Raw genomic sequence first — 12,493 nt, forward strand, 5'->3', positions numbered from 1 at the left:
AGATGGCTAAACAACTGTTACTCTTCCTTAAGTTTAAGATGAATAATCAACTTGATTAGCACAATATTCCCGTATTTCCACTTTCATGGAGGAAGGTAGGAGGCACCTAGTATATTTAATCAGGCTTAAAAGAGGTAAATGTTTCTCACAGAACTAATCCTATTCTCCTGTTTAGGGCAAAAGGAATATGCTTTCTTTTTATTCTGGAACCACAGACAGTATGAAGAGAACACATGAAAATGATGATTCTAGAAATACACAAGTGGTGACTACAAAATAGCTGACTCAAGAGCAATATTATAAAGGATGTGGATTTCTACTACTGGGAAAAGAGAAACGACCACTGATAATAATAATGTAAAATGGTCAAAATGCAAATATTTAATTTTCACTATATGTTGACTCTACTTATGTTTCTCTGTAATTTGTTGAGCAACATTTTAAGACACTGGACTGACCTCTGCAACCAACGGTGCTGATAGTTTTCTCCTTGTTTTTACACTTTGTAGTTTTATTACAAACCAAGGATTTTGAACTTTCAAAGAGGTATTATTTCAATTATGCCCTTTATTTTATTTGTTCATTTATTTTTTGGTACTGAGAATGGAACACAGGGGCATTCTACCTCCAAGCTACAACCCATCCCTATTTTATTTCTTTTTTTTTTGAAACACTGTCTTACTAAGTTGGGGAAGGCCTCACTAAGTAGTTGAGGCTGTCCTCGAACTGCAATCCTCCTGTCCCAGCCTCCCAAGTACTGGGATTACAACTGTGTGCCACCATGCCTGATGCCCTGTCAATACTTGAAATGTATTTGTACAGTATGAAGATATTATTTTAAGTAAAATGCAACTTAAAGGGAATTGTTTATAAAATTTGAATAATTTACAACAAACGCATTTTTAAAAGTTTGCTAAAAATTCACTTTTTGTCCTATGTATTACATTTTAAAATGTTTTGGCAGTTCAGTTTTATGATGAAGCCACTTATACAAAGATGTAGAAAGGAAGGAATCTGACTCACTTCTTTTTCATATAATTTAAGTTTTACTATTTAAAAAAAAACTCATGATTCCTTCTTAATAATCCTTGACTCATGACATTAACCAGCTATCCTTATTTTAATATATTCATATTAATGCTTCCATTCCTATTACCTGTGAAGAAAAGAAAAAAAATTAATAATATATTTTGTTTTATAAAATATTAAATGCTCAAAAACAAGGACAGTTTTAGATTTTCCAAGTGACCTTCCTTCTTACCTTTTTTGGTGGTGGAAGCCAAATATTATAATTGCTTTTTTAGAGTGCCTATCCTTTTTATTCCTTTGTTCAAAATGGTTCTAAACAGAATGAAATAAGACACACACATGCATGTGTGTATATGCACAGAAACACAATCTTTATTTGTCAATATTAAAGATTGCCAAACTATGGAAACAGCCAAGATGTCCATCAACAGATGAATGGATTACAAAACTATGGGATATGTACACAATGGAATTTTACTCAGCCATAAAAAAAACCACAATTACATCGTTTAGAGGGAAATGGATGGAACTGGAGGACATTATGCTAAGTGAGATTAGTCAGTCACAAACAATAAGAAATCGGATGCTTTCCCTAATATGCAAAAGCTAGGGAGAAATGGGTAACAGGAGGAACTCTAAATGAAGGAGATCCTATAGAGAAGCAAATAAGGCGACCTAACTGAGGGGATGGGAGGGGAAAGATGGAAACTCTCTAAAGCACATGATGTACTTAAACAAACATATCAAAGTCAATCAGTAAGCCAAGCATGGGAAGGAGGGATGGGGAGGTAAGGGCTAATTGGTGGTGTGTGCATGTATGTCTCCACAAGTGTTTTATCTCATTAAGATGTATGACTACAATGCACCAATTAAAAATATATAAATAAAATATATTTGTAAAAAGTATCATGGGGTATTGCTCTAAAAATTAAAAATTAAAGAAGCAAAAAGAAATCTAAATTTATGATGACTAAACCCTAACATTCCAGACTTCCATTTTCTGGTTAAATAGTGTCTAGAGTATGAAATGAAGTTTAAGTTATATAGCTTTCTTGACTAGTATTCAGCAAATTAACAGGCTACCAATTGCTTAATAAAATAAAACTGTAAGGATAATATATAGATATGGGTAGGGGGATAAACAGAAAAGTGTAATTGCAGAGTGAGAAAGAACATCTATTTTTAAAAAGGGGCTAAGAACAGTCATGTATCTTAATGTTTTGAGAATTAATGACTACAAAGCAAATGAACACCAGAAATGATTTTGTCTTTCAAAATAAAATAGTTCATTAAATTCTAACACAATGAACTTCAAGAATCCGATTAGCACCATAAACCCATGCTCAGTAAGTGTAATTCTAAAGTTCCAAAGCTTAATTCATTAAAACTACTAGGAAACCCAAACATGCATGACCAAATGATTTCTGAACAGTGCAAAGGCACCTAAATGAAAAATAGTCTCTTCAATAAAGAGGATAAAAACTGAATGTACATGTGGAAAGAGTAGACTTCCATTTATTCTTCCCAACATATACAACAATTAACTGAGAATAGACAAAATGCCTGAAAACTAAGGCATGCAACTGAAAACCTTTAAGAAAAAAAATATAATAATGTTTATAACCTTGTATTTAGACAAATATACTTAAATATAAACCAAAAATATGATTCATTTAAAAAGAACTGATAAACTGGACTTCATTGAATTAAAAATCTCTATTCTTTGTTAAAAGAATAAAAATACATACCACAAAATGGGAGAAAAATTATAAATCCATACCTGAAAAGGACTTGTTCCAGAACTCTCAAAACTCAATTAGAAAGTAAGCAGGTATGAAAAGACAATTTTACCCAAGAAAATATACAGATGTCAAGTAAGTGTATAAAATGCTTATCAACATTTGCCATTAGATACCACCATCCACCTACTAGAATGGATACATTTTTTAGCACCATGACTGTTTCTGACAACACCAAATACAAGCAAAAATTCAAAACACTGCATATGGATATCCAGTTCCCCAGTACCATTTGTTGAAAAGGCTATCTTTATTCCAAGGTATATATTTGGCACCTTATCAAAAATCATTTGTGGAAAATGCATCTCAGAAACCTCCATCATCATGTAATAATTTTCTTTTTTTAATATATAAGTACATTGCAGCTATACATCATAGTAAGATTCAAAGTGACACACCCATATATGCACACATGCACACATCTCTTGGTGTGGTTCGCTTTCCACATTGGTCAAAAATCAAATGGCTGTAGCTGTGTAGATTTGTCTCTGTATCTTCTATTCTATTGGTCTATGAGTTCATCATGTAAATTGAGATCAGCCAGGCTCAGAAAATCAAGGGCCACTTGTTTTCTCTCATATGTGAAAGCTAGAGCGAAAATAGTAAAGGAAAGGGAGTTCATGAAAATGAAGAGACCAGAAGAATAATGCAAGGGGGTTAGGAGAGGGAGAAAGGAAGGACATAAAGGAAGCTTAAGGAAATTAATAGACCAAATAATGCTAGGTTCCTATATGAACCTATCACTACTAATCTCACTAGCATGTACAGGGAACGAGGAGAAGGGGTGAGGAGTACGGTGGAGAGCGAACCACACCAAGAGATGTGTGCATATATGGGTGTGTCATTTTGAATCTTACTATGATATATAGCTGCAATGCACTGATAAATTTTAAAAAAGAAAATTATTACATGATGATGGAGGTTTCTGAGATGCATTTTCTTCCAGATAATCCTAAAGAAAATTTCTATTCTCTTCATGATGCTAAATATATTCTAAATTTGAAATAAATATTCAGAGAACCTGGAACTCACTCAGCAACCCCACTCATAAGTATTTGCCAGCATAAACGAAAGTACTTCAAACCAGTATCTGCACACACATTTGTATAAAGGCTTTTTCCTTCAAATAATTAATGAATAAAGCAACTGCATTAAATACACAAAATAGAATACTGCACAGTAATAAAAAAGAAAAAAAGAATAAATTGATCGATCCATGCAGTCTCATAGAAAAGAACCAAATTAAACCAAACTAACACTGGTTATAGATTTGATGCTGCCAAATGATCGTGTGTTTTTGAAAATCCATATTTACTTCCTTTAAGAGATTTTGTAAGTATTCATTTATTCTTACAAAATTGTCCTATATATGATAACTACAGTAAATGTTTGATGATTTTGCAAGATGTTCTAGAGCTACTCTTCTCCATTTGAAAAACAGAGTATGAAATCAAATATAAATCATTTCTATGTATGTTCTGTCATTCCTGTATATAACTATATAATCAATATGGGGTCTTCTATATATGTCCATATAATTTTGAAATGGAATTGTTCTGGACAGCACTCATTTATCACTGCAGCTGCCCCACATGAATAATCATTAATATAAAGGGTTTCTGTCAAATCAGACCTAATGATTTATTTTCCTTAGTTTTGAATTTTGGCTATTTTCAATTAGTGTAATTTTTTTCATCACATACCCCAAATCTTTCATAGTGTTGCATGTAAGGAAAAAAAAGGTATTTGAAACCTGGTATTCAGTCCACATCTCTACTCTATATATAAAGTTTTTCTCCTGTTTTCTGAAGTTTTGTCCATTTTTTTCCTGAGAAATTTAATGAACTCATAAATTCCATTCCTTATCTAGCTTACATTTTTAGAAGCATTCATGTTCTCCTCTCACATCTTAATAACTAACCTCACCTGTGTGAAAATAGCCAAATTATTTTATTTAATAATTTTCCCAGAATCCTCAGTAAGGAAAGTCTAAATATTTCTTATTAAGTTCTGCCTTTTAGAGAAAGGCAGCAAATTTTCCCCTAAAAATCCTTGGATTTTAAAAGAATCCTTGACCTTTATTTTGGTTTTGTTTTGCGTTTTTCTGAAAAACCAGTTGAGCATATTTATGTGTCTCTACTTCTAGAGTCTCTCTTCTATTCCATTTATTTATACCTATCTTTCCGCAAATACCACCGTTTTCATGCAGTTATAAGATAAACCTTAATGTCCAGTCATTATCTTTTGCATCATATTGTTCATTTTCAAAATTGTTTTACAGATCTAGGAGCTATAGTTTTACATACAAAATTTTGAATGTTTGTCAGTATCTATAAAAATGAGAAAACACATTCGCTGGAATTTTACTGACTTTTGTTTAAATTGGGTAGATACATGGCTATTGAATCAGCAGATCTGACTGCTGGTCTGCTATGGTTGCCAAAAACTTACCTTATCTTCAATATTGTCCTTTAGGGGAGATGGCAATGTAGAAAGGAAAAGGAATGAATTTAAAGCAGTCAAGTTTCAAATTCCAGATGCTTACACTGATGTGCTAGTTGTGTTCTCATCTGTTAAAAAGGCACACCTTGTTTTTGTCAAGGTATTTTGAAGGGTGAATACAATTAGATGATAATCTATGTGAAGTTCTAATAACATCTAGTAGTTTATAATACAGCTCAGTAAATGTACTATCTCTAGCTTCCTTATCTGTAAATTTAGGAGAAGATAGATTTTCAAGTATTTTAGGGTAAAATACTTATAATGGTAGGTTTACCATATTTCCTTTTGAAGTTTGTCCCTGAAGAGTTCATAGGAAAAGTTGAGGAGTTCTATAATAAAGATAATTATCCCTAGCTTTTGGATTTTTTGTTTAGAGGTGTAAATGCTATTTATTATTCAAATCAGCCATTATCCTTTTACTTAGCCAATAATGAAGTGCCAAGGTTATTTTACCAGTTAAATATATGGCTAAACTACTTTTTAATCAGCTAGGACACTACAATTTAATTTTTAGTATTATGGGAAAGCACATCCCTCAACACTAAATAGCAAGAACATACAAGACAGTGCAAATACCTCCTTTTTCCTCAGCCATATCTTAAAAGAACAAGAGAATAAGACACACGCAATTGAGAGAAAATTTATTTTCTTAACTGCTAGCTTAGAAACGGATATATATTTTTTCTTGCTGGATAATGAAAACTCCATGAGTGTTTCTCTTTTTACTGTGGCCTACAGCTGTGGTTGCTTTACTAGAGCTATATATCATAATCGCTTGGGGAATGCTGTTCAGACCCCCTCCAGATCAGTTAGTTAAATGTTAATATCTGTGAGTGGCACACTGTCATGGATAATTTTTTTCAGTTCCCAGGTTAATCTAATATACAGCCAGCATTGAGAACAACCAGCCCAAGGAAATTCAAGGCCAAATTTATAATTTATATTTTAAACATGTAGTAGACCCCTAGAGCCTGCTTACCTGTGTTCAGTTTCACCCTCCACATCCATCCTCCATCCTTTACATACATTTTCTACTTTATATTTTTCCTAGTCCTGATTATTAGGAGTCTGTTTTCCAATCATATTCCCCATACCATTTCAAATACTTTATGAAATGAAGCAATGCATTAAAATGACACATATACAGCAGCAGCTACTTCAAATGTACAAACACAGGTTAAACTCCAGCAGTAAAATCAGTTATATACAATGCTTTCAAGACAACTCAGAAAACCTCTCTATTATCTGCAAAAGCCAGATTAAAGCTTAACTCTAAACCTCTTTCCTGTCTGACTCCTTTCCCACCTAAAAAGAAAAGAAAAGAAAATATATAAAGAAAAAAACTATCAGAAAGAATATATAATTCTTGGAAATAAAAAAAGATGAATATACATTGTATGACAAATTATGACAAAATACTGCAAGGCTTACCTCCAGATTCCATGTGCTTACCAAATCTTCAGAACTGCTACTAAATAGTAATAGCACCAAGAAAGCAATTACGGGAAGGAGAAAAAAATCTTGATTTCCTCCTTGAAATTATATGTGAGAGAGACAATGAGAGGAATCATACTGAAACAACACAACCCAGAAAAGCGACTGCATCATTGGTAGGCCTTATTATGGAACACGGAGGTAATGATTAGCTCTCTTGATGAATTAGTCAAGATAGGCAAATATAAAGGCCCTGCCCTAAAGGAACTGACCTGAATATTTCCATACTAGAGCGGTTCAAAGAAAGACAGATTTGGAGCAACTAGGAAGACACCTGTGCAGAAGAGGGGCTAAGGCCCTTCTGGCCCCTCCCTTCGGTCTATTCCACATAAACTCAGTATAAGCATTAACAAATGTGGATGTCCTTGTTCTATTTTTCACATTCCAGAAAGGAGTACTGGTCACTATTTCCAAAACAGCACTGTTCCTATCGGCTGCTATTTAAGATGAACATTTTTGAAACCAGAATTACAGTCCAAAGGTTTATTTAAAAAGCATGAAAAACTTTAGCTTTTAATAAGAGCATTCACTTTCAGTAGTAAAGATTTAAAGCATGCCAAGTGTGATCTGAGTGGTCTGCTATTGTTCAAGATAATATTAAAGAGGGGGGAAGTTCACTTTGGCTTTCTGCCTTTGCTGCAAAGATCTATTTATCTTTTTATTAGTCTAGTGGTTAGCACAGATATATTGGCAGGCATATATTAAATACCTGTTAAATTGAATTACTACCACCATATTCCTAAGCACAGTTATTTATATTTATTCTTTGCTCTTATTCCCCAGCATCTAATCAGTTACTATATTTTAGCTATTCTAGCACTGCCAGATCTCTCCCATCAGTCATCATTGTACTCTTCCTGTCCTAGTTCAAAATTTGAACTACTATTTCCACTAACACAATAGCTGCTATTCCTCGCCATTACTATCTCCCCTATTACAATCCATCTCCACACTACTATTAGTTATTTTTCAAAGCACAAATCTGATGTCACTCACATCCTCAAAAACCTTCCATGGTTCCCATTTATAAAATAAAACGGAACCCTTAAGCTTGCTTTAAAAGCCCTATACAAGCTGGGTGTGTCCTACATTTAATACATTCCCTATCTCATCACACATCAAGGCCCCACTCCTACACCACAGACAGATCCTAGAAATATCACATCTTTCCTTCATCCCAGAACACCTCTATGCTTTTGCTTATATTGCCCCCACCACCTGAAACACACACACACACACACACACACACACACACACACACACACAGACTGAGGTTCATAGAGCTTAGGTATTGTGTACTGGGTCACAACAGCTAGCATGAAGTGGGAGTGGGGTTGGAACTCCGATTTATCTGTTTCCAAAGTACATGATCCTTCCTCTATTGCTAAAAGGTCTCATAAAAATTTAGTTAAAATGCATGTTTTTCCCAATATGCAATATAATTGCTATCCTTGTTGAATTTTGAAAGTCTCTAGCCTTAATTACAAACATTTTTTAATCAGTGACCTTACTCTCCAAACTAACTTTCTTAACAAAACCAATATTGCTAAAACATTAAAAGTACCAATTTAATATGATTCACAATTTGAAAAATCTATAATCAATTCCTCCATAAGGAATTAAACACTCTTTAAACAAAACAACTAAGTACACAAACTAATGTTCATGTCACTAATTCATGAAAATTTATCTTCATGAAGTTTATCTTATTCAAACAGGTGTGTGTGTGTGTGTGTGTGTGTGTGTGTGTGTGTATTGAGTTACTGGGGATTGAGCTCAGGGGCCTCCTACCTCTAAGATACAACCCCACCTCAATTTTTTGGGGGTGGTACTGGGGTTCCTGGAAACTCTTCTACCTCTGGGCTACACTCCCAGACCTAATTTTATACTTCTTTTATTTGGAAACAGGGTCTCTTAAGCCAGCAAAGTTGGCTTTGAACCTGTGCGATCCTCCTGTCTCCATCTCCCAAGTGCTGGGATTACAAGCGTGCACCACCAAGCCCTGCGTCAATTTTTTTAAGATTTTTTTTTTTGTGGTACTGGGGATAGAACCCAGGGGCACTCTACCTCTGGGCTACACCCCCAGCCCTATTTTATAATTTATTTGGAAACAGCGTCTCACTAAGTAGCTGAGGCTGGCTTCGAACCTGTGCGATTCTCCTGTTTCAGCCTCCCAAGGGCTGGAATTAAAAGTGTGCACTACCCATGCCTGACTCCCACCTCTATTTCGAAGCAGAATCTCAGTTAGTGAGGCTGGCTGAGAACCTATGATCCTTCTCTCTCAGTCTTCCAAGTACTGGGATTATTAATGTGTGCCTCCATGCCGAGCTAAACGGCCTGTTCTTTATGACCTTTGGCCACTAATGACCAATACTCCATCTCATGTAACACCTCTTCCCTGATCCTGACAGAATCCAGGCAAGAGCTAAAATTGTGGCTGCCTGAGGGGCGATACCCTTTGATATGCCTATTCCCAGTAGACCTAATTGAGACAGTCTTTGCAAGGGCTTTCACAACCAGAGCTTCTTGCTTAATCTATTTCCCTTCTTCCAAGAATTCTTTTCCCAGAAGCCAACAGAGTCTATGCTTCCTAATTTCAGGCCCATTCTCCATCTTTCACTGCAAGGAGTTTTTGGTTGAAAACTTGACACATTTTCTCATAGGACAAATTCAGGCTCATTACCATTATGGTTTCTTTTTCTATTTGGCACTGGTCTAAAAATATAACTTCTCATTACAAGTTTTTCTTGTGGGAAACCATGTTTAGGACACACACACACACACACATATATATATATATATATATATATATATATATAGTGTGTGTGTATGTGTATGTGTATATATGTATATACATATATGTATGTATGTATATATATATATACACACACACACATACACACACATACATACATACATACACTTCTGAATGGCTATTCAAAGGTTAACGACTGCTCTTGCAGGTAAGACAAGTGAGATAGTGAAAATGTCTCCAGTGTACATGGTAGTATTTGTAATGTTTAATCTTATAAGAATTCAACCCACACAAAAAAATTGACAAAAATATTTCATTTCAAATTAAAATTAAATGAATCTTACCTATATTTTCTTTAAGGATTCCAACCATTTATGAAAACAACTTAGTCCTAAAATCTATCACAATTGTGGATTGTAATTTCATACTGAAAGTTAGTATTTCTAAAACCAACATCAACGAACACATAAATATAAACCCTAGGAAGCAAAAACTGTTTCCCTCTTATCAATAGTATATCATTTTGAAAAAAACACTCTTGTAATAAATGGGTCTGTTCAAATGTAGCAATACATTTCCACTTAGAGTAATTTTAAATCACTTGCAAGGTTAAATAAAACCAATCATAACTCTTTCAGACAAAGAAGGCAGAAATACTATCTTCACCACATTACCTTCACCTTTCATATGGATTAACAATTTCCACTTGAGTATTCTTCCAAATTGCTGAGGTAAAGAGCCATATTGTTAAATTTTACAATACCTAAAACATACTGCAAACATTAAAAACTATATGTGGTAACCGCAATTTAAAAACACTATATTTAAAGTTAGCAAAAACAATACTATTTGCCAGAGCATGCAAAAGGTTTTCCATATTCTAGCCTATCCTTGTATTAAGGCATTTAATCGTTTTTGTAAACTAAATGTCTGTGACTATACATCAGTAGATTACATACATGAATACAAAATCTCTCTCCGACTGAATATTCTTGCTAGAAAATTTGTGCAAGCAGTTAGCAATTCCACAGCTCAAGAAGAAATTAAACCGTCTTCATTTATCCTATTATTAAGAGATGTAAAATTTAAGACATATTTTGCTATTGCTTATTTTAGCGATCAAATATTTCCTCTAAGTGTAAAGGGTCTAAGTTCAGGGTACTTGTGAATTTATTTCCACTGCATTACTTGTTGCATGTTATTCAAACACACGATGTAACCTCAGTTGAGATGATTTTCTTAGAAGAAAATAAGACAATCAAGTAACAGCCTAGAGTGTATTTTTAAAGAAGGGTCCAGCACTTGAAGACAAAGTTGCACCTTTGAAATTTCGAGGAGTACAAGTCTTTCCCCCAAATATCCTACCTTGAAGCAATCTGGCATTTGCCAATTATTTTTAGGAGGTGTATGGTGGCCTCTGCTGGAGTAGCACACTGTTGGTTAAGTTACCAGAAAAGGCTCCGTATTTCTATCGCAGTAAACGTTTACATGCAGCCCGTTTTTGTATTATTATAAGAACAAAGTACCTGTGCACCTCTAAGTTCTCACGATGCAGCTGCCTATAGCCTAGCTGGACCAATTTCAGCAGAAGGCACGAAGAGAGGCGAGCCCCAACATTCTGGTCGAACCTCACTAAGTGTAACTAAAGATTCCTCTTAGCAGGGCTGGGGCTTACTTTGAGTCCTCTTTTTTGGACTGACTGGGGGCGGGTACGGGGTGGGGGGGCAGCGACTGGGGAAATTAGAAGGAGAGGAGGGAAAAAAAGGGCCTGAGATGAAGCAGCAGATCATCACCCGAATCTTGATAAACGCGACTGCCAGCCAGTTCGTCTGGACTTGGGCTGTTAACAAAAATCCCTAACAAGCCACAAAGAGAGGAAAAAGCTAAGTTCCCAAGAAACACCGGTCCCCGCGCGTCAACGTCCCCAGGGTTACTTGTCACCTTGGTGTGTTTTTGTGGCGCCGGCTCCTGCAGCGCGCCGGGTGCCACGGAGAGTTACAGGCGGTCCGCGGCCGTCCCTCCAAGTGTCCCCGGCCAGCAAAGACAGCCGGGCGCGGGCGCGGGGACGGGCCGAGTCACGCCGGGAGCCCCGCGCGCCCCCCAGTCCCGCTTTGGGTTGGAAAGTGGAGAAACTTAGTGGCAGCAACTCCGGCGTGGCCCGAGGGGCGAGCGATCGTCCACGAGGCCGGGCTGGCTGCCCCGCCGAGCCCCCCGGTCCCGCCCGCTCCCCGAGGAAGGCGCCGTCGGGACAGCGCCGCCCGCGCCCCGGCCCGGGAAGGGGCGCGCCGGGCTCCGCGCCGCACTCACCTCGCCACCGCTCGCGCCGCCGCCGAGCACCTCCATTTCTTGGTCCCAGGGCTCCTCCTGAGGAGCAAACGGTAGCATCGCCCCCTCAGGCGCGCTCGGACGCCAGCCGCAGCCCGCCGGCGCAGCCGCGCATCCTGTCCGCCCCGCCGGCCGCCGCCGCCCGGACCCCGGCCCCGCCTTCAGCGGCCGCTGCGCTCGCCGCGGGGCTCCTCGCGGGCTCCCAGCCGGGGGTCTCCGCCGCTCGCCGCGGCTCCCATAGAGCGCGCGCCTCGGGCCGCCGCCGCCGCCCCCCCGCCGCTTCCCCCGGCCCCTTCCCCGCTCCCCACTCTGTCAATATGGCGGCAGCGGCGGCATTACCTGTGCGGCGCCTGGAACCCCCCACGGCGGCGGCACAGCGGCGTCACCCCAACGTCAATGGAGATTCCCCAGCCCGGGGTGAAGGGGTGGGAAAGAGGGGCGGGGTGTTTGCGGGGACCGCGTGCCGGGGGGGCGGAGGGGAGGGGGCTGCCGGCGGGGAGGCGGGTGCACAGTAGTAAAAGCCACTGGCGGCGCCGCGCCGAACCTGCCCACTCCACGGAGCATGCGCGCCGCTCCCCACACATGCTCA

At 38.1% G+C, this 12,493-nt stretch overlaps 1 protein-coding gene across 2 annotated transcripts in view; it reads right to left on the reverse strand.

Annotated features, from left to right (window-relative positions):
* The window catches only part of RPS6KA6 (ribosomal protein S6 kinase A6), a gene marked incomplete at both ends in the record, with an annotated part of 100,116 nt that extends 88,152 nt beyond the window's left edge, over positions 1-11,964 (reverse strand). For both annotated transcript variants that reach the window (XM_080718624.1, XM_080718623.1), the window contains one exon: positions 11,887-11,964. In XM_080718624.1, the coding sequence (XP_080574750.1) occupies positions 11,887-11,964 (78 nt within the window). The remainder of the gene's footprint in view (positions 1-11,886) is intronic.
* Positions 11,965-12,493: the final 529 nt, after the last annotated feature.

The sequence above is a fragment of the Muscardinus avellanarius genome, assembly GCF_963383645.1.
Source record: "Muscardinus avellanarius genome assembly, chromosome: X".
NCBI classification, from domain to species: domain Eukaryota; kingdom Metazoa; phylum Chordata; class Mammalia; order Rodentia; family Gliridae; genus Muscardinus; species Muscardinus avellanarius.